Below are 22,991 nucleotides of genomic sequence, written 5' to 3' on the forward strand. Positions count from 1 at the left end.
ATAGTTTATTGGCATTCATGATTTCTGTGGGGCAGAAATTGGGGGGCAGCTTGGCTGTGTGGCGGTAGCTCGAGGTCTTGCATGAGGCCGCAGCTGCGGGTCAGAACTGCGGGCGTCCGAAGGCTCACACGGCCGGCCGTTGGCTGGAGGCCTCCGCGCCATTTCCCACGGGCCTCTGCGCTGGGTTCTTTGCTGTCTTCCTACCTCGCTGCTGGCTTCCCCCAGAGGAGGTGATCCGTGAGACCAAGCAGGAGCTACGGTGCTCTTAGGGCCCAGGCTCGGGAGTCACGCCCCAGCACTTCTACAGTATTCCTGTGGCCCCACGGGTCAGCCATAATTTCGTGGGGGGGGGCACCCCACAAGGATGTGACTGTGAGGAGGTCAGGATTATTGGGGACCATTTTGAAAGCTGTTCTACCACAAGACTTTTACATGTAATTACTTCTCCATGTATTCAGTGATGTTGACTAAGTTAATAAAGTGTTTTAAGTAGAGAATCTTGAAGACCAGTGCTTTAGAAATTCAATTAATGAAATATATAATTAAGTTACATAAAAACAGCAGCTTCTAAAAAGCTTGAGTTAGATAGAATTGTGTACAGTAAAAATGCTCTGTGGCTTCCATTTAATCAAGTTCCTCTTACCCAAATTCCACATAAACCTCTTTTCCATCTGTAAAGCATATAGACGTGAATTCTTTTTTTTTTTAAAATATCTTGCTAAATTTTTTTTATTCACATATAATTGACAGATACCAGTTTCAGGTGTACAACATAATGTCAATATTTGTACATATTACAAAATGACCGCAATAAGTCTAACATCATCATTACACATATTCCAGATTTTTTTCTTGTTATTTTTAAGATCGACTCTCTTAGCAACTTTCAAATATACAATACAGTATTAAAGCTATAGTCACCATGCTGCACATTACATCCCCAGGACTTATTTATTCTGTAACTGGAAGTTTGTACTTTTTGATCCCCGTCACCCATTTTGTCCATCCCTCACCTCCCAGTGCCCCGCCTCTGACAGCCACTAATTCATTCTCTGTAGCTGTGAGCTTGTTTTTTTGGTTTAGATTTCACATATAAATGGGATCATACGTTGTTTCTCTTTCTCTTTCTTATTTCAGTTAGCATAATACCTTCCAGGTCAATCCATAGTGTTATAAATGGCAAGATTTCCTTTTTAATGGCTCTGTGTGTGTGTATGTGTGTGTATATGTATAGAGTGAGTCACTTAGGCATGCTGAATTCTTGAGGCTCTTCCCATCAGTTGAATTGTTGACTTGCCAGGAATCAAGTGTTTGTTCCCAAGCATGGTTATATTAATTGTATTTGTTACTCTATATATTTTAAGTAGTACATAAACCAAAGAACTGTGAATATGAATTATCTCCGTGAAAATTAAGTTAAATACTCTGGATAATTTGATTAGATTTATTGTTGAATTAGATGTTGGCAAGTCAACAATGCAAGTCCAGGAAAAATCATGAAAGTCTAAAGAAATTCTAAACTCAGATTGCTTTTCAAATATCTTAAAGGTCTTTCTCTAAAGAATTTGGAAATGACAGAGGATACCCTATGCGTATTGTTGTTGCAGAATACCAGTCAGTGGTTGTGATTGCATTTGATGAGAAACTCCCAATGTTAAAGCAGAAAGGCCTTTGGCAATGTGTAGTCGGGGATTTATAATGTGCTCCGGAGGGCCGCAGGGGTTTGTAAACTGTCTCTGGGATTACATGTTTATGGGGGGGTGTGTGGGGATGGGATTGCAGAGTTACAGGGTGTTCAGAGGGCTGTGATCTTCGAGAGCAGCTTCTCGTGTGTTTGTTTCGTACATTCCTCCTAGATAGAAATGCGTTTGGACATTCCTGGGTTTCACATTTATACCCCTGAACAGACACTGGAAGAGGTTTTGGGTTTGCCCGAGGGAATATAGCCTAGAGTCCATCAGTTCTTGAGAACCAGCAGGATAAAAGCCTCGATGAGGTGATGCCCCTACAGTGTTGTCCCCTTCACTGTGCTCTCTCCCCTCAGTACATTAAATAGTTGGAGAGAATTCTGGTGGGGTGGGTTTTTTTGTTGTTTTGTTTTGGTTTTTTTGGGCCATTCCTTTCTTTACAAGTCCTTTAATCTTACATTGCATTTTAAAACACTTTAACTGAATCTTGCTACATTGAAAAATGAAAGAAATCTTAAGCTACTGAGCTTTTACTATACTGAAAATAGTGAGATTCTGTTATAAAAAACTATGCTATTTTGACCTATGACAGATCAAAATTAAACTCTGTTATGCTTTTTAAAATCCTTTATTTCATCTTTTCCTGCATAAGCCCCATCAGTTCTCTGTTCTGCCTACCCACATCGTGAATGCCTGCTTCCTGTTTTTTGGCTCTGCTGATCTTCTACCCAGATACCTTCCCCCCTCTTTTCTTCCTTTATGCTCTCACATGTCTTCAAGATCCAGCATGGTGGCCAATGTATTCGATGAATTATTTTCCTCCTCTTAGCAGTTTGCACATGGGATCTGCTCCATGCCCCTTGGCGACAATTACCAATTAAGTGTTAACAAGTAGAGAATCTTGGAAGACCAGTGCTTTAGAAATTCAATTTTTTCCTTCTGAGGTTGTGTTTTCTACACAGCCAGAGGGCTGGCTTCTTGAGGGCACAGAGAGCATTCTGTTCCTACCATGGTTCCTCCTGTGGTCCTCGAGTCCTCTTCATGCCGCCGTCATGCGTGGGATTAGTTGTCATTGGTTTGCATATTATGGTTTCAGTGAACCATCTTTAAAAAAAAAATAAAAACTTTTCTATGTTAATTAGATCTTAATGGTAGTTTCCTTTTTATTTTCTTCTTGTCCTAAAAAAAATATTACCGGCTGCCAGTGGACCTAGAAGAGCATCTTGCTATAAGGTGTGTTCTGCCATATATTATTTTCAGAGGTGAAAGAGTAGTGATGATTTTTTTAGTTGGTTTTTGTATTTTACCCTGTTTGAGTCTTCTGTCATTCCTGTCATTCAGTCTCTGTGTCAGCCCTGTTGCGGTAGGCGTCAGGGTGTGGTGGCTCAATGAATGTCAGGTCCCGAGGCTGATCAGGCTGATCGGCCAGAATAATGACTGTGAAACTATAATGTAGGCAGAAAGATGTGAGGTTAGAAGGAGATGTGGGGCCCCTATGAGATAGGAATACACTGGATTTTAGGAGGGAGAAGCAGACTCCCCACAGAGCAGGGAGCCCGATGCGGGGCTCAATCCCAGGACTCCAGGATCATGACCCGAGCCAGAAGCAGAAGCTTAACCGACTGAGCCACCCAGGAGCCCTGTTAAATTCAAACTTAAATCATCCTAGCTTTCAGTTAAAAGTCTCTTGTTTTGCATTTTTAACATAGGATATAATATTTTATAAGAAATTTTTAAACTTATTAAACATGAATCCTTAAGTATGCCTGCAGAGGAATAAATTTGTAAGTACTTGATGTGTCGGTTTGCTGGCTGGAGTAGAGTTGCCAGCTGTGCTCCCCCGTGGGGCTTTTGGCCTTCTATCATCCCAGACCCCCGGGCATCAAAGCAAGGAAGACAGCTTTGTTGGTACCATCTGGCTACACCTCAGAGGCTCGATTCCATTGCTTTGAGATAATTCCCTCTCTCTCTCTCTTTTTTTAAAGATTTCATTTATTTATCTGAGAGAGAACAAGCACGAGAGCAGGGGGGAGGGGCAGAGGGAGAGGGAGAAGCAGACTCCCCGCTGAGCAGGGAGCCCGATGAGGGGCTCAGTCCCCGGACCATGTGATCATGACCTGAGCTGAAGGCAGACGCTCAACCGACGGAGCCACCCAGGCACACCTCCTTTGAGATAGTTCTTGATAATAATTGGCTTAGATTAGGAGCAAAAACTAAATAAATAAATAATTGGCTTAGGTGTATTCTTATCTGAAAGGCACCTCCCATGTAAAGTTTTCCTTCTTATTTTTTTCTCTGGGGCTCTGTTACACTTCATTTGTTCTCTCCACTATCACACTTACTCTCACTGTATTTATTCCTGCCCTAAGCCTATTATTGGAAGGAGGTCTCACAAAGGAGAATTGAATCTCAATTGAAGAGTCCAGTTCAGATTTAGCTGAGAAATCTAAAGAATATTCGTATAGCAAGTGCATTGTCTGTAAGTTTAATGACTTTTCACAAAGTGAACATACCTATGAGCAAGAAACAATATTACCAGACCCTAGAAGCCCCCCGTGCTCTCTTTTAGTCTCCACCTAAACCTGGGAGTATCATCATCATCCTGCCTCCAGTGCCATAGATTACTTTCGCCTGTTGTTGGAATTTATACAAATGGAATCTTAGCGCATACACTCTTTTGTTCCTTTTGCTTAATATGTTTGTGAGACTTATCCCTGTTGTTGCATTGTTGTAATATTCCATCTGATGAATATACCTCAGTTTATTTGTTGCACTGATGAAGATTTGTGTAGTTTCTAGGTTTTGCTTAAAGAGTCTTTCTATGAATGTATCTTTTGTCTTTTGGGCACATGTAATTATTTCTCTTAGTTTACCTTAGAGTGGAATTGCTGGGTCATTAGGTATGTGTGTCAACAGCACCGTACAAGAATTCCAGTTTGAACACAGATTTAGTCAATCACATTCCTAGGATGGGAGCCTGATTGGCCCAACTTGGAGCAGATGTCTGGTCAGTTACAATGAGGGGACCTGGGTGGGGGGCTGGGAGGGCACCTGATACAGATATGGTTTGGGAAAGCCCACCACCAATATGCTCTAGCAGTAGAGGCAGTTTCTAGAAAATGAGAGATTGTATGAATTGTGTGGATCTCCTAAAAGGTTTCAACATAGTATTTGCAAATGAGATGCGCAAAGAGAGGCTCTGAGTTGGAGATACAGCTTTGAGTCCTCAGCAAAGTAAGATAGTTAAAGCCATGTGACTAGGTGAGCGTGCCCGAAGAGAATTCAGAGAGTGAGATGAGAGCGGGTGGTTCGTGGTGGAACGCTGGGAAACACCAACAATTATAGGATGACAAGAAGAACCTCTAAAGGAGACCGAGAAGGTGTGATCAGAGGGCCGAAGGAATGTGGTGTCATGGAAGCCAAGAATCCTTGAAAGACAGCAGTCAAAGTTGGTGACTGCTTCTGTGACGTCAGTGATTAAAAAGTTTTTACTTGATCGAGAGATGAGGTCAGTGGCCTTCTGAGAGGAATTTCAGTGAAATGGTGGAGCAGAGGCTAGAGTGCAACAGGTACAGATGAGTGAGAGCCACGGGTGGTAGAACAGCTGTGGCCAGGCCTCTCAAGTCACTTAGTGAAGAAGGCTCCAAGGAGGTGGAGTGTGAGGGAAGGCAATCAGAAAGTAGCAGAGACTGGGACGCGCTTACCTGCTTATGGGAAAGGTCTGAGAGAGACAATATTCAGACAAGTGAGGTCTCCCCTGGTGGTAAGAAAGCCTGGGATCCACGCTCGGGGAAATGTGTTAGCCTTAGGAGGACACAAAGACTTCTTGTCCTGCCAACAGGGAGAAGGAAGGGAAGGGTGGCCGGATTGGTAGCAATTTGAAAGAGTCTGTCAGTCAGCACATAGGAAGTGCTCAGTAAATATTAGTCGAATTGACTGAATGACTTTATTTTTTCAGGCATTATATCCTGCAGTCTCATCTGTCACTTTTTTTGTGCTTCCAGATCTCCAGTGAAAAGGGATCTGCTGCTAGCTTCTGTACTTGGGAGAGCAGTTCCCACATCTACCACCACACAATGTGTAGTAGCTTGGAAGGGTTGCTTGCTAAAGAAATCCAAATGTGTTCCCCTTATATGGTGCCGAGCTGTTTCCCAGTAGGAAACATGCCATGTGGAGATCTTCACGTACTCGGGCACATGGAGAAGTTGTGACTTTAAGCAGGTGTACTGATTTCAGTCAGTGTGTGTGTGTGTGTGTGTGTGTGTGTGTGTGTGTGTCCATATATAATATGTATATTCTCATATGTATATATTTACACATTAGACCATATGTATCCAAATATTATCTTTAGTTTGGGAAAATAGAAAATACTTGTATCGACTTTACAAAATGTTACGACTGCATTTTTGGAGTTGTTTTCAGACATTGGCCCACATGAATTTGAATGTATTTAATGGTGGAAAGCCTTCGTCCTTTCAAGGGAAATTGGATGGTTTCAGACAGCCAGGTCTGTTGCTTTCTCTCATCTGATTTCCAGTATGTGTCTTAAATCCTTTTAAAGTTAATTACATAACCTACTGATATCTGAGGAGTACAACTGAACATCCCTGAAAAGGGCAGTAATCACAGAGCTCTCACTGTGGATGTGGGAAGGGCCAACCGGGCACCATGTTATTGCTGAAAGCCCCATCCTGGGACTGCTGTCACACCGAGCGCTTTTGTGGCAGGATCATTAAAGTTGTCCTGAAAAGGCTTCTATTTAGAAGCACTCTGTTTTTATTTATTTTTCCACATCCGTACAGCACTGTTGCCTTTCAACTAAGAAATTTAAACTGCTCCCCTCTGATTTATATTCACTATGCACATTATGCTGGTTCCCGCTGCTGCCCATTAAACATCAGCTCTTCTTCACCCACGTCAAATAGTTCTTTCTCGAAGTGATGCTGCTGCTGCTTTTTTATTCTCTGCTGGGCTAGACTTCTGTTTATACCGCACTTTCTGCTTCTTGACACTTGACATTTTCTTAATGTTAGGATGTAAGGTTGGATCACAAAAGACTGTTCTTACTTTAAGTGGATGAAAACAGTGAACTAAAAGAAAATTCAACTTTTTGTTCAGTCTCCCTGGTGTGTTCATTTTTTTTCTCTCTGTGTGTCATTTTTAAATACATGGCTTGTCATGGGGTTATTGATCTATTCTCTAGTAGATTTTCATACCGAAAATAATTTATCGTTTGTACCTAAGAGAAGCAATATTACTTGAATTAGACTAGATAGGTAAGTTTATTTTACAGAAAACTGATGCTGTCCGAAAATGTGAACCCTCTGACAGGCTTAGTAACTGCTCGAAGTCTCCATATGGGTCACAGGTGGAATGTAAATTGAAAGAAGAACTGAATGTGGGTTAGGCAGTCTTGAAGTGCTTCAGCTCTGCATGTGTGGTGGATTCGTATAAGATTTTTAGAATGGTCTCTTAATAAAATCCCTCTGACAAAGGGTTGTCGTAGGATGAGTATGGTAGTCTCTCTCTTATACCTTACTAACATGTCAGGAGAATGCTGGTATTCTTGTAGTTTCTAAATAAGAACTTGTAAAGGGTACATGGGTTTCTGTGCTTGTTTGTTTTTTTTTTTCTTTAAAAAAAATTTTCAGTTCCCCAAGTAGCCATAGTTTTTTACTGGCATGCACTAAAAAAGTAAAGTTTATTTGGTGTTTGACCGCTTGTTAATTGGTTACTTCTCTCTGGAAATGATAATTTTAGTGTTTGTCTAACCTGTTGTTTTTAGCATTGTGTTATTTTGGAAGAAGCTAAATGCAGTAGGAAGAAAGTTGAGAAACAAAACAATCTGAGAATAAGTCCTTGATGTGATGCCATTCCCCCTCATATACAAACTTATTCTCTAACTTAACCACAAAATGACCATCCACATCGGAGAATTAGCGTTGGTACGTTACCACCCGGCAGTTTGTAGACCCCATTCAGATATTGCCAATTTTCCCATTAATGTCCTTTATTGCAAAATGTTAAGAATCACAATCGAATTTGTCAATTTGAAATATTCTTTCTTTGACTTGCAACGATTTTGACTCTTGAAGATTACAGTTGTTTTGTCCAGTGTCTCTGTTTGGGTTTGACTGGCGTTTCCTTGTGATTTGATCGGGTTATGTTATCTTTGTTAACACTTTCCCACCTGTTGCAGGTAGTCTCGCTCAGGGCATGATTTCAGTTTGGCCCCATTAGTGATACTGGTCATTCTGATCACTTGAGTAAAGTGGTGTCTGAAAGACCTCTTTCTTTTGAACTTACTGTTTTTCCCTTGGGTTTTATGCTTTTGTGTGGAGCATCTTAAAACTGTGTGTGAGTACCTTGTTCCTTATCAGACTTTAATTTTTTTTCATTTACTTAATTAGAATGGACTCAGGGTTTCCTCTTTTCTTCAATGGATTATAATCTGTTACTATCATTATCTTAATGCTCAAATTGTTCTAGATTTGACCATTGAGAACTCCCTCCAAGGTGACTTCTGCATCTTTTTGATATGTGTCCCGTTATTCATTGAGAACCTCCTTGCATTTCAGTACAGCAAGATGCTTGGGGCTCGTTTTGTCCTTCCTGTGTCCCAGCCGTGAAATGAGCCATTTCTCTAAGGAACCCTGGTTCCCTTTGGGTAAGAATGGTATTTAGAAGCCAAGCTCTAGATGGTAGATACGCTCATTATTGGGAGTGTTACTGCTCGTAGCCCCCCTCAGAAGGAGAGGATACACAGAAGTGTAAAAAATATAAATATATGAAATTTACATATATTTTATAAGCACATATACATTAAACATTTGAATTTTTCGAAATGTACTTATCTTGTTGGTTTTATTTATAGTTTTACATATTAAAAACCATGAACTCCTACCAGTGCTTCCAATTTCGTTCCAATACCACAGCATTCATTCTAGTTTTCTCCTTTACGTTTTGTAGCTCTTTTTTGGACAGGGTAAATCTAGCTTCCATTAATCTTCATATATTCACTTATTTGATCAGTTTTCTTGTATGCGACAGTCTCTCTCATCTCTGCCACCACTCCTTTCCCTACATAGATGCCTTCCTCACCTGACTGGGGCTCTGACAGCTTGTTCTGAGCCTACCCTCCATACAGATTCCTTCTTCATTCCATTCGAGTCCTGCCATCCCACACGAGTCCCCCTTCCACTGTGCTTAGGCTGCTTTACCCCCATGCTGGCTGCCCCTCTGCAGGGATGCCCTCCAGCCACACTCGAAGGCCGACTCCCCATCTTTGCACCACTCCTCTCCCCTTCCACGAGTGCCCTTTTCAGAAGGAATCCTTAGCTTGAAGAAGCATTATGAGTCCCAAGCAGGAAAAACAAAATCACATTTGTACCTGACAGACGGTGGTGAAACTGCAGAACCCAGATGCTGAAAGGCCGAAGAAAATCTCACAGAAAATCCTAAATTTACAGAAGGTGTTTTATTTTATTTTATTTTTTAAAGATTTTATTTATTTGAGAGAGTGAGAGAGAGTACAAGTGGGGGGCAAGGAGAGGGAGAGGCAGACTCCCTGCTGAGCAGGGAGCCCGATGGAGACGGGAGCTCTGACGCAGGCTCGATCCCAGGACGCCGGGAGCATGACCTGAGCCAAAGGCAGATACTTAACCGACTGAGCCACCCAGGCACCCCCAGAAGATGTTTTAACAGAGGCCAGAGGGAAAAGAGTATCTTCAGACTTCTGAGGGGAGATAACCTGGAGCACCATGTTCTGTAAACCATAGGTTTCAACAAACTAAAGGCGAGAGACTAAAAGATTATTGAAAGTTCTTCTCTGGAAGAAGAAATTGAACACCTAAGAGAACAGGATGTAAGCAGAAATGGAGAGCAAAAGAGTTGGAAAGCATACAGGAGAATTGAAGAAACAGTCATTATATAAAACAATAGCCGTAATGACAGCTTGGGGTTTCTGAAAAAGTGGGACTCATTCCTTCTTAATCGTGATTGATACAGTCTGAGTCCCTTATTGTTGTTCACAGCAGGGTAAAGAAATTACCTTCACACACTAAACCAAGTAAGAATGTTGCAGAATGTAAAAAACAAACAGTAGGGGGATAGAAAAAAAGCCGTATACTTTCAAACCAGTAGAGAGAGATACAGGAGTATTTTTTTTTAAATTACATTATTAGAATACAAGAAAGAAGAAGGAAGCAAAGGAAAATTAGAATAAAGAGAAAACACAAAATAGGATGGCGGATATCAACATTTTTTAAAGATTTTATTTACTTATTTGAGAGGAAGAGAGCATGGGGGGGGGGCAGGGAGATGAGCAGGGAGCTGGATGCGGGGCTCGATCCCAGGACACTGGAATCATGACCTGAGACAGACCATTAACAACTGGGCCACCCAGGCGCCCCCAGATACCAATATTTATCTGAGAGAATAAATGTAAACAGATTAAACTCAACAGTGAAAAGGACAGAAATTGCCAAATTTATTAACAACCTAGACTGAGATTCACCTGTACCAAAGATCTCTTTGGAAACATTACTCAAAGCTGTACTTACAGAGAAAAATTTAACACAGAAGGAATAGGAATGCAGAAGAAATATCGAACAAGGAAATGAGTAAAATACAAGAATAAAAAATTAATAAAACTTCATATCTTGTTGGTTTTTGTCGTTTTGTTTTTAATGTAAACTCTGCACCCACTGTAGGGCTCGAACTCACAACCCCAAGATCAAGGACACGTGCTCTACCAGCTGAGCAAGCCGGGTGCCCCAGAACTTGGTATTTTAAACCCTGTTTTATGCACCACCTAATGTGGAGTTCTTGGGTGGAACGTGTGAAGCAGGCACATAAACTCCTTGTTTTAATTGTTTAGCGTTGAAACTTGTCCTTGGGTTCATTAGTGTTTCATCATTTTTTGTAACACCTCGCACTAAGTGCTTGAGCTTTCATGATTTATTTCGCTTCTTTGTACCCTCTCCTCCCCACACCCCCCAAATCAAACTAATATATAGTAGCTCATTTTTTATGAACTCTTCTGACTTGTATCTAGGTCACGTTTTAAATCTGCCTAACAAATTGCATTTTGTAGCACACACGGGCAGTTATCTTAACTAGCGCTTCAGTCTCTCAGGTACTATGTGAATCATCAGTGTTAAAATAAATTTTTCTTTTTGATCTGTATAGTCCGCGAAGAGTAGTTTCTAACATGACTGAAACAGCAGAAATAGAAGTAATGCATCTAGCAGTTGGCTAGTAACCAGCAATAATTTCGCGTGTTGAGCATGATATCTCACGTGTTTATATCCCCTCTGAGCACTTGGCATTTAAGCCATTGTCTGAACTGACCTCAGCAGGATCCCTAAAAATTTGTGTGTGTGTGTGTGTGTGTGTGTGTGTGTATTTGTATGTATATATATGTATCTTCATTCCTTCTTTCCTCATTCATTCCTTTCCTCTCTTCACTTCAACAAGTGCTTTTGAGAGCAAATAACAAAGGACTACAACCCATACGGATGATACTAGACTAATTTGCTTGTCTGTTACCGAGCATGTTGACCTGTATTAGGGTATATGGGCTTAAGAATACATTATTTATGATTAATAAATTGGTTTCAGCATCAGCATATAAATGCAGTTTCTCAAGATTTGTTTGTAGTAGAAGTACCTAATATTTTTTCCTCTTGTTGAGACCACTTGTGCCACGAAGGCTTTTTTTTTTTTTTTTTTTTAAACACATGGGTTTCACCAGTGTAGAGCTAGTTTTAACAACTACTGTTTGGCCTTCCAGGGTCCCCTTCCTTACGCTTGGTCTGGAAACAGAGCTCGCTCCCCCGCACAGGTGCGGGCACAGGGTACGATAACCTGGGCCGGGGGTGGTTCCACATCCTGTTTCCCGCGGGTGACACTATAGACAGGACAGTGAAGTAGTTTAAAGAATGGGATCTTCCGTGCTTGACTGTGCTCACTTATTAACTGACTTTAGACAGATTACTCAATCTCCTAATAATTAAGATGTGGGAAACAACCTGCCCACAGCTGTTTATAGCAGCTTTATTGATAATTGCCAAAATTGAGAAGCATCCAAGATATCCTTCAGTAAGTTAGTGGATAAATTGTACTTTCAGATAATGGAATGTTACTCAGCACTAAAATGAAATGAGCAATATAGATAGTATTATAATCATTAAACTTGCTGAGAGACTAGGTCTTAATTATTGCCACCCTGAAAAAGAAATGATAATTATGTGATGTCAAAGAGATGCTAACTAATGATATGGCAATCAGAAATGTATCATTCAACATGTTGTACACCTGAAATTTACACAGCGCTGTATATCAAATATATTTCAACAAAAAACTTAAAAAAGTAATAAGCTATCGAGCCACAGAGAGACATGGAACCCCCTTAAATGTGTACTAAGTGAAAGAAGCCCATCTGGAAAGGCTACATACTGTATGGTTCTGACTGTGTGACTTGCGGGACAAGGTGAAACTGTGGAGACAATAAAAGGATCAGTGGTTGCCAGGGGCTGCAGGGGTGAGAGGGAGGCAGGGCACATAGGATTTTTAGGGCAGTGAAACTGTTCCATGTCATACTGCAGTGGTGGGCACAAGTCATTGTGCGGGTGTTAAAACCCATAGAATGTACAACCAAGAGTGAACCCTAATGTCAACAATGGACTTTGGACAAAAATGATGTATGAATATAGGTTCACAGATTGGAACAAATGGACCACTCTGGTGCTGGATGTTGATATTGGAGGAGCCGGTGGGATGGGGGCAGGAAGGGGTGAGGGTGTATGAGAACTCTCTGTACTTTGTTCAATTTTGCTGTTCTAAAATTGATCTAAAATTTAAAATTGATTTTTGAAAACTGGGGGAGGGGCATGCTGGATTAGTCCCACAGGCTCTTGTTTACCAACTCTGGTTCTCTCGTTACTTCCAGTTACATCAATGCTAAGCTTATTTTCTTGATAAGTGATAAATACACGTGAATGGGAAAAAAAGGATGGGAAGTGATAGTATGTACTTCATATGGTTGCTAGAAAGATTAAATACGACATTGCATGTAAAACATCTAGCTATACAAAGAGGGTGAGAAGAACATTCGAGATGGAGAATAGCAGGTGCTATAGGCCTGAGATCCGAGAAACCTGTCACGTTCTAGGAATTGAGAGGTAACCAGTAGGATCAGAGGAAGGCAAGCAAGGAAGAAAGGGAATGAGACAAGAAGCATCTTCACTTATCATTGGCCATGATAAGCTTTTATTTTGTTGTAGCATAAAGGGAATCCATTGAAAAATTTTAAGCAGAGGAGTGGGGTGATTGTGTACTTTTTAAATAGATCACTTTTGCTGCTTTGAGGACAGTAGCATGGAGGAGAGCAAGGGTGGAAGCAAGTAAACGTTTGAGTTTGAAAACTGTTAGAGTAGATCGTGGTGGCCTGGACTAGAGCATTAACAGTAAAAATGGAGAGAAGTGGATAAACTATGCAGGTAGAATGGATGGGTTGTTGGAATTGATGGCATCAAGAACGGCTCCCAGGTTTGAGTTGAGCAGCTAGGGAGATGGTGGGTCAGTTACTGCAGGGGGAAGATGAAACCAGAGGAAGAAGTTTCAGGGGGTAAATCAAGAGCTTTGTTCTGTATAAATCCAGTTTCAGATGTATATGATTATGGAAGGGGACATGTTAGTCCATTATTTGGATGTCCTAGTCTGGACCTTGGGAAAGGTCTGGCTAGAGAGTTGAAGGGCTGGAGATAGAAACCTGATAGTAAGTATGGTAAAGAGTGAGTGGGAGTTGAGGATGAGCCAGTGTAGATAAACTGAAAGGCTTGGCTACGGAGAGCCTATGAATGGGGCAGATGGAGGGATATGTGGTTAGTGGAGGGATTGGAACTTTTTAAAGAGGAGAGATAGCAGATCCCATCTGCCTGCTGAATCTGTAGTGTGAGATGTAGTGATAGGAAGTTAAGATTTTGAGATGTAGAAGATGGAGAGCAGCTGAGCACAGCTTGGCCTTTGAAGAGGAAGGTCACTTGATTGCAGAAGGCAAGAAAGTGATAGTAAGAATAGAGTTCTATAGTTTTATGGCAATACGAATAGTTTTTATGGGATGGGAAGGAGTGCAAAGGCAAGGAAATATGCAACAGTGCGCGCTAGTCTGGAAACCGCAGTGTTTCCCGTGTCTGAAATCCAGGGTTGGGAAGTGGGTGGTGCTAGTGATGGTGGGGTGAGACCAGAGAACCGGACAAGAATCAGCTCATGGAAAGTTTTCTTTGAAATTGTTTCTCTTTCTAATAGAGAGCAAAGAGAGGTTTTTATATCTAGAAATAGTTTGATTTTATATGATTTCAGAAGATTGGAATAGATCTTACCGTGGAATGGATCGGTGGCAGGAGCCAGTTAGGATCTGCTGCTGTGATCTAGGCAAGACGATGAGGACCTGAACAAGGACAGTGGGGGTGGAGATGGAGGGAGAGGATTGGACTCAGGGGCTCTGTGTGAATTAGAACCAGCATGCCTTAGTGGTAGTTCATGTGTAACTACTACTGGTCCACCAGTTGATTTTATGGAATATGAGTTGTTGAGGATAGCTCTCAGGGCTCTGGTTCTAATGACTGGTCATGAGTGGTGTGAGTTCATCGGAATAAGGAATAAAGGAGAGGATCAGGTCTGTGGAGGAACGAGGAAGCTCGGTTCAGGAGGTATTGAGATTGAGGTACTAGTGGGCTGTCCCAATGAGGACATCTGGTGAGCCTCCAGCAGGAAGCTGGTTCCTCCAGGGATGCCCAGATGTGTCTGTTATTGTTTGATTCTGAACCTTATGAAGATTTGCTTGTTTGGGTTCAGACTACTATTAATCTGGAGTTGTACTGAGTAAAACAACATTAAGCAAAGAAAATATTCCCAACAAGAAGTTTGATGATACATTATCAGGAACCCCAAACTATTACTGCTTTATGATCTAATCATCCTGCAGTCTACTCTGAAGGAAAAAAATGCAAAGAAAGATTTATGTGCAAAGATGTTTAGAATCAGTTTAGCTGTAATGGTGAAAAATTGGATATAATACATAGAAAATAACCTGGAAGGTATACATCAGTGTTAACTGTGGTAATTCTAGATGATGGCTTTCTTGATGACTTTTCTTTTTGTGAGTGTGTGATGCGTAGATTTTCTAAAATGAGCATGCATTCCTTTCTGATGAGGAAAAATATATAGAAATGGTGTATAAAATGGAAGTATCCAATAATAGGTAAATAGTTAATTCTGGTACATCTGTAGGGTAAGTGGTTATGGGGCATTTAAAATTATTTTGTTTATGAAAAGTTTTTGAGGTAGGTAAATGCTTATAAAACATTAACAGTCAGTTCTCAGTGGACTGTGATTACCAGAGCATATGTATCTGAAGAAACGCTGGCATAAACAACGTCAGGGGTTGGTGGGATTGTAGATGCTTATTTTCTGTATTTCTCAAGTTGCCACAGTGACTTTTTTTTACACTTCTTTTAGTCTTTTTTTTTTCTTCTGGTTTTTAAAGAGCTTTTTGCTTTTTTCTACTTTCTTTGAAAAATTTTGGTCTATTTTTTTGGTACCACTTTAGAAACTGTAGATTGAGTGGTTTCCTTTAAGTGTTTAACATACACATGTAATTACAATTTTTCTAACAAAGTCTTAAGTTTTTCATTGTCTTTGCCCTCCTCCTGAACATGACAAGGATCTTCACATGTTCTAAGAATCCACTCAATGTAACATACCAAATCTTATTTAGAATTTTCCACTCATTTCAACACCAAAAAATGGTTTAAAACTTCTTAAAGTGAATAGTTTATTTACCATCGTATTTTATAGCTTTGGTGTTTGTATCTATTTCCTGGGGCTTCCATGACAAAGTACCTCAGATTGAGTGGTTTAAACAACAGCTTTGTTTTCTTACAATTTTGGAAGCCAGAAGTCTGAGGTAAAAGTGTTGGCAAGTTTGATTTCTTCTGAGGCCTCTCTCCTTGGCTTCTGAATGGCCATCTCCTCACTGCGTCCTCACATGGTCTTTCCTCTGTGCGTGTGCATGTCTGTGCCCAAATCTCCTGTACTTTTTTTTTTTTTTAAGATTTTATTTATTTATTTGACACAGAGAGACAGCCAGAGAGGGAACACAAGCAAAGGGAGTGTGAGAGGAAGAAGCTGGCTTCCTGCCGAACGGGGAGCCCGGTGTGGGGCTCGATCCCAGGACCCTGGGATCATGACCTGAGGCGAAGGCAGATGCTTAACTGCTGTGCCACCCACGCGCCCCCCCTAAATATAAATGTTAAAGTCAATTTTGAATGACTCTTATTTCTATTTTTTCTGAATGGAATTAATCTTCAAAATTTGTTAGCTCCTTCTTAATATTTAATTTCTCATACAGTAGAATTTTGGATTACAGACTCCACGAGTATATCTTTCATTCTGTACTCACCCCTTTCTGGCTAGTAATTTTACATTGCTTCCAACTGGGATCCTGTGGCCAAAGCACAGAATCGGTTCTTAAATATTGCCACCTTCGGGTCCCTGTCCTGGAATGTTGCCGTGATATTGGAGATATCACAGATCAAGTCATCACATCACTGGAAGGCTTACCATGTGTTACATTTAGTCTCTTCTACCCCCGAAAGAGCCAAAGCCCCAGTTACTTCTTAAAATTTTCAGAAAAATAAGAATATGACCATCATAGAGTTATAAAAATGAACACATATGAAAGAATTTATTTTACTCTTATAATATAAAGGAACCAGGCAGATGTTATATCCAGCCAAAAGGAAAAATGAAAATTGTACAAATTTATATGGAGAAAAGAATTTTAAGATGAATTTCTGTTAGAGATAAAACTGGTTGGGGGTGTGTGAGAGTCAGTGGGATCACTACCAGATTGGACAAAACTTACATACCTGTCCATTACCTACAGTTTAGGTAGTTGCCTGTGAAAAGGGCTAGACTGTGTTAACTGTGCTGTAGACAGTGTATATTTTTCTATTGAAACACTTTTTTATTGCTGGACCCAGGACCTAGCTGACTCTCCACTTAAGCCTTGCTTATCATGTTGTCTCTCTGTGTTGTTTTTGGTACAAGGAGATACATATGTTTTTGAATGGAGCAGAGAGGGGTCCCTTAAATGTGAATTCACAACACCATCTTGAATGGAAACTGCATCTTGGGGTGCCTGGGTGGCTCAGTCGGTTAAGTGTCTGCCTTCGGCTCAGGTCATGATTCCAGGGTCCTGGGATCAAGTCCCGCATCGGGCTCCCTGCTCAGCGGGGAGTCTGCTTCTCCCTCTCCTGCCTCTCTCCCTATCTTGCACTCTCACTCTCTCTCAAATAAATAAAATCTTAAAAAAAATTTTTTTAAAAAAAACCGCATCTTGATTTTATAAACAATAATAAAGATATGTAATTGAAAATACGGCAGAGCTTTAAAAGCACTCTGGTCTTGTTAATTGGCCCCAACACATGCTCTTTACACATCTTCTTTCTACTAACACCTGCCTGCCTTTTACTTTGAAGCTGAAACAGACCTCTCCTATGTTAATGGTATTTTCCCTTTTGTCCTCTTCTAACATAGCCGGCTCCTCCTTATTCTCACAATCCATATCTTCCTGAACACTCTATCAAAGATCAAGCGAGCTGGTGTATCTTGAAGCTGGGATTCCAGCTTCTGATTGTTCTGATTGCAAAGCCTGTGTTCTTTCCACTGTGACCACATGACCTCGAAGGAGGACTTAAAGAGGAAATGGCTTTTGAGCTGGACCTTGAGGGAATGACGGGATTTGTTAGGCAGAAATAAAGAACAGGCTTTCATGAGTATCATGAATCAAATTGATGCTACCGAAATTTAGCATAGTGCCCTGAAAGCCACAGAGGGTCCCAGCTGCTCGCAGTGTCATCCTCACGCCTCTAACTCCGGTATAACCCTGGGGCTTATTAAAAATGCGGATTCTCACAGCTCTACCTCAGACCTGCTGGATCCAAGATCTCAGGGTGGAGTCCAGGAGTCGGTGTTTTTAGCAAGCCCTGTCTACGCAACAGTAGATGGTATTGTAGTGTTCAGGTGGTTTTTAGAGGCGTGCAAATGCTTGAGAAAGCTCTGGCAGTTTTCTCTGGCTACTCCGCCTTTCAGAATTTCCTGGTTGTCAGGTGCTTGCCTCGAAAATGATTTCCTCAGTAGTAGACCAGAGCCTTCATCAGCACATTAAATGATAAATACTTTCTGATCGGGAATTACCATTGGCATCTAGGAACCTGACTCATAAGCTGCCTGGCTTTACATAGACTCTAGCATAGAATGTAGCTGGTATGTGAACGTGTAATATAGAGGAAAAAAGCCTGGAAGGAGACATACTCAGCCATTGTTAAAAAATTATTCATGGCACTCGTCGAAGAATGGTAAGGTAGACTTTATTCAGGGGGACTATGACAGTGGGGTTTTGCAGTGGGGAGAGAGATTGGGCTCCACTCCAGATACAACAAGGAAAAATGGGGATTTACATCAAAGGGCAGGTAGGGTGGGTGGAAAACTAAGAGGGGAGGGTCGTTCTTTGCTAAACTGTCAGGATTCCTGCTGAAGGCAGATGAGGGTGATGACGTAATACCTGTACGCGGGGTGGGGGTGGGGATTGTGGAGAATGAGGAATCTGACTGGACGCCGACGGGGAGGATTCTGGCTAAAGTGCCCGGATTCTTACTAAAAGGGGCTCTTAGAGGACACGCCCGGGATGGGGCTCAGGCAGGCTGAGAGGAGCGGACTCGAGCTTAGTCAAGGAGAGAGTCTTTGTCACCAGTACGGTGATCATCTCGGGGGGGGCGCGGGGGGGGGGGGGGCGGCTGTGGGATGGTGCAGAAGTAAAGGGGAGGGCTTTAACTTTGACACCCTGCGGTTTTATATCTGACTTTTATACATGGAGAATCGTTTAGATCATTAAATATTTTTAAGTATTTTGGTAAAGAATTCTGACATGTTTTCAAGTGGATATATTTTTCTCACTTTCTCGTAGTTTAAAAGGGGTAGAAAAAAAAACAACAGTATTGTACTATCCCTTACCCAAACATGGAAAACTTCCTCATATCTTTATTCATTGAGAGCTACATCTATTTTAAGAAATAGTCAGGGTTTTCTTCCTTATCATCTTAATAGTGAGTTATTTTTTGAAATAAAATTTAAATGAACGCCTTAAATTAACGTGACAGATGATATTTTTTTTGTAACAAATAGCCTATGTTGTGTTTAATACTAGAAATATGTATCTGAATGTTTTGTTTAACTTACTGATAACATTGCTTTGATTTTGAGCATAATGGAACATCATTTGGTCATTGTCATTGTTTCATTTTTCATAGCAGTGAGCACATTTTATTTGATTTAATAGTGCACCCTTACGTAAATGAAAACTTGAAAAAATATAATCTAGAAAAGAATTCTTGGGGCTCCTGGCTGGCTCAGTGGAGCGTGCAACTCTTGATCCTCGAGGTTGTGAGATCAAGCCCCACATTGGTTGGGTCTGGAGATTACTTAAAAATCTTTAAAAAAAAAAATCAGAAAAAGAATTCTTCATTGCATAATTCCTGGCAAACTTAATGAACCCTTTGCAAGTGATATGTTAAAAAAACACTGGATGTTGGGGCATCTGGGGGGCCCAGTTGGCTAAGTGTCCCAACTCTTTTTTTTTTTTTTTTTAAAGATTTTATTTATTTGACAGAGATACAGTGAGAGAGGTAACATAAGCAGGCAGAGTGGGAGAGGGAGAAGCAAGCTTCCTGCTGAGCAGGGAGCCTGATGCAGGGCTGGATCCCAGGACCCTGGGATCATGACCTGAGCTGAAGGCAGATGCTTAACGACTGAGCCACCCAGGCGCCCCCAAGCGTCCCGACGCTTGATCTCAGCTCAGGTCTTGATCTCAGGGTCATGAGTTCAAGCCCCAGGATCACCTCCATGCTGGATGTGGAGCCTATTTAAAAAGAAAAAAAACCCTGGGTGTTGTGACTATGTTACTGATTCCTCTGGTATAGGTTCTTTGAGTGCCAGATGCCTATGATCTAGTTTCTCGGGGCCCTTTCAGCGACCACAGCGTCTCTGTGTGCTAGTGCGCCATGATGCCATCTGGCCTTCCTTAAGCACCAGCACAACTGTCAACCAACCACCAACACAAACTCTAAGACACGTCCCATAGTCAAGTAGCCATGTTAGATGTTCTCGGCCCAGCAGTGTTCTCTGATAGAAGTTTCTGTGATGATGGAAATGTTCTGTTTCTGTGCTAACACGGTGGCTGCTAGGGCACACGGAGCTGTCGAGCACTTGAAAGGTGGTGAAGGTGACTGAGAAGCTGAATTACTAGTGTTCATTTTAATTTTAATGGTCACGTGTGACTAGTACCTACCATATGGGACAATAAAGCTGTCAGAAAGGTTTGGCAAGCTTTTCTCTAAGGGCTTATCTGGGTATGTGTGTGAAGCAAGTGTTTATCATGCTTGTCCTGTAAGTTTAGAAAAATCTTCTGGTAAAGACACTTATTTCAACTTTCCCATTTTTTCTAAAAGAAGAAATCATCTTTCTTACAGGTTTTGCAGGTGAAGTGTGGAAACCTAAAATACTATCAATCCCATCTCTATAGTACAGTGGTGCCCCCTGATGGTAAGCTTTCTTATCACTTCTTTGATTCCTATGCTGATGTATTTCTATTCTTCCAAATAAACTAAGTGGGAGTTTTGAGCAAAATGGACTCCTCCTGTGCCCCTCCATTCTCTCCCCCACTCCTCTCGCCCCCAGTTCACTTCCTCCCTTTTCTGCTGCCATAATATGTCTTTCGGCAACCCCCCCCCCCCCCAGCAACAAATGAGTTCTAGATGAATTAGAAGCAGTTTCTGCCCTCAAGAGCTTAACTCTTCACCTGGGAAGACTCTAAGCAAATAATTATAATAAAGTGTGACACATGCTTAATGAAATGTTATAGAATGGTAGAGAATAGGTAAATTGTAGTTTAATGCAAGCACTATTGTAGGAATTCAGAGGGTTATGAATTCCATGTTTAAGCATTCTTTATAGAATCTTGTATTTTAAAGTTGTTTTTTAAAAACTAAATTGTATCTATTCTTATATTCCTACTTTTTTTTTTCCTCGACAGAAATAACAGTTAATTATAGACATGGCCTTCCCTTGATAACACTTACTTTGCCATCCAGAAAAGAGCGCTGTCAATTTGTGGTCAAACCAATGTCATCAACAGTTGGTTCATTCCTTCAGGACCTACAAAGTGAAGATAAAGGTGTCAAAACTGCAGCCGTCTTCACGGCAGGTATGTATATATTTTTCCACTTGTCTTTTTTTCTTTTTCTGAACCTTTATTTTGTTCTTATTCTAGACAGTTGATTCTTTAATTCATTATATAATAAATGGTTGGCCTTTACTGTGCCCTTCATTTTTGTATATCAGTAATATAAAAAATTAACACTATTGAATAAAGAATTAATGGAATAAGTTTAATGTAAATTTCAGTTACTTATTTCATAAACTTAGCCCAAAATTTTTTTCTGAGAAAATTTTAGTGATAGTCATTACCGTGTAATTTTCAGCACAATTTGAATAATTAGAAAACAAAATGCAGTTTTAATGATTAAAATAGCTAGTGAATAATTACACAAACAATTCATTAATCTTTATTATAAAGCAATCTCATATGCTTTCTGATGGTCTCATATATTCTCTGATGGAATTAGTTTTCAGGAAGAATATATATATTTTTTAATACCAGTAGAGGTGGTTAATCACTAGACATTTCAAGTTTTAGGATTTAGCTTTTATGTCCTCATGGTCTTAAGTGGTCTTGGACCTACTGCCCCTAAAATAGAATAAAACATTCTTTACCCCAGCCCAACATAGAGGCTCCAAACAGAGAGAAATGACCAAAGTTGCATTTTTATTTTATTGTAGTATGACATGCTTAGAATAAACTTATTGAGGCATTAGTGATTACTGTTGCAGTTTTGAAAAGGAAATAAACATTCTTCTTCCCTGTCCAAGTTCAGAAACAAACAAGGGGTGGATATAGAAGTTGGAAAAATAGAGGTTAAGAATTTATTTACTAGAGGGGCGCCTGGGTGGCACAGCGGTTGGGCGTCTGCCTTCGGCTCAGGGCGTGATCCCGGCGATCTGGGATCGAGCCCCACATCAGGCTCTTCTGCTATGAGCCTGCTTCTTCCTCTCCCACTCCCCCTGCTTGTGTTCCCTCTCTCGCTGGCTGTCTCTGTCTCTGTCGAATAAATAAATAAAATCTTTAAAAAAAAAAAAAAAAAGAATTTATTTACTAGAGAGTCTCATGCTAAGCTAAATAACTCAGAGAAAGGTAGTTATCCTATGATCTCACTCATATGTGGAGTTTAAGAAACAAAACAGAGGATCATATGGGAAGGGAGGGAAAAATAAAACAAGACGGAATCAGAAAGGGAGACAAACTGTAGGAAACAAAGTGAGGGTTGCTGGAGGGAGGAGGGTGGGGGGATGGGGGTAACTGGGTGACGGGCATTAAGGAGGGCATGTGATGTAATGAGCACTGGGTGTTATATAAGATTGATGAATCACTGAACTCTACCTCTGAGACTAATAATACACTATATACTAATTAGTTCAGTTTAAGTTAAAAAAAAACAAAAAAAAAAAACCAAATTGAGCCTCTAACGTATTCCAGGCACTGTTCTAGCAGCCAGAGGCAGAGCAAAGAACAACAGAGGTAAAAAAATCCTGCTCTTTTTGAGGTTATATTTTAAGAGGAGAAAGAAAAAAGTGAAGAAAATATGTAGTATGTTAGATAATGAATATTACAGAGAAAAAGCAGAGTGGGGGCCGTGGTGGTGGGGAGGTGCCTGCAGAGTGGGTGTTTATGTGGTGTGGGGGGAGGCGCTCTGGAGTTGGGGGGGTGTTGTGTGGCGGGAGGTGCTCACAGAATGGGGAGTGTGGCATGGGGGGAGGAGATGCTCGCAGAGTTGGGGAGTGTGCTGTGGGGGGGTGTGGGGTGGGGGAGATGCTTGCAGAGTGGGGGTGTGTGTGCTGTGAGAAGAGGTGCTTTCAGATGTGGGGGCAGAGTGGGATGTGGGAGGAGATGCTCTTGGGGAGGCAGGGTGGGGTGGGGGGAACACTCACTAAGGTCGGGTTCTAGGAACACCTAGAAGAGAAGAGGGAGCTGTGTAGATGGGAGAGCTGCTCGGGCCTCTGCCCGGTTGGAGGAGCTGAGCCACTGTGGCTGCAAAGGAGGCAGCTGGGTGAAGTAGGGTCGGA

The 22,991-nt window shown here is 41.2% G+C and overlaps 1 protein-coding gene across 3 annotated transcripts in view; it reads left to right on the forward strand.

The window, feature by feature from the left end:
• Window positions 1–22,991, forward strand: part of MCUB (mitochondrial calcium uniporter dominant negative subunit beta) — a 103,326-nt gene that overhangs the window by 49,110 nt on the left and 31,225 nt on the right. For all 3 annotated transcript variants that reach the window (XM_057310004.1, XM_057310005.1, XM_048212168.2), the window contains exons 2-3: window positions 20,282–20,354; window positions 20,845–21,015. In XM_057310004.1, the coding sequence (XP_057165987.1) occupies window positions 20,282–20,354; window positions 20,845–21,015 (244 nt within the window). The remainder of the gene's footprint in view (window positions 1–20,281; window positions 20,355–20,844; window positions 21,016–22,991) is intronic.

Source organism: Ursus arctos, unplaced genomic scaffold, assembly GCF_023065955.2.
Source record: "Ursus arctos isolate Adak ecotype North America unplaced genomic scaffold, UrsArc2.0 scaffold_11, whole genome shotgun sequence".
In the NCBI taxonomy this organism is placed as follows: domain Eukaryota; kingdom Metazoa; phylum Chordata; class Mammalia; order Carnivora; family Ursidae; genus Ursus; species Ursus arctos.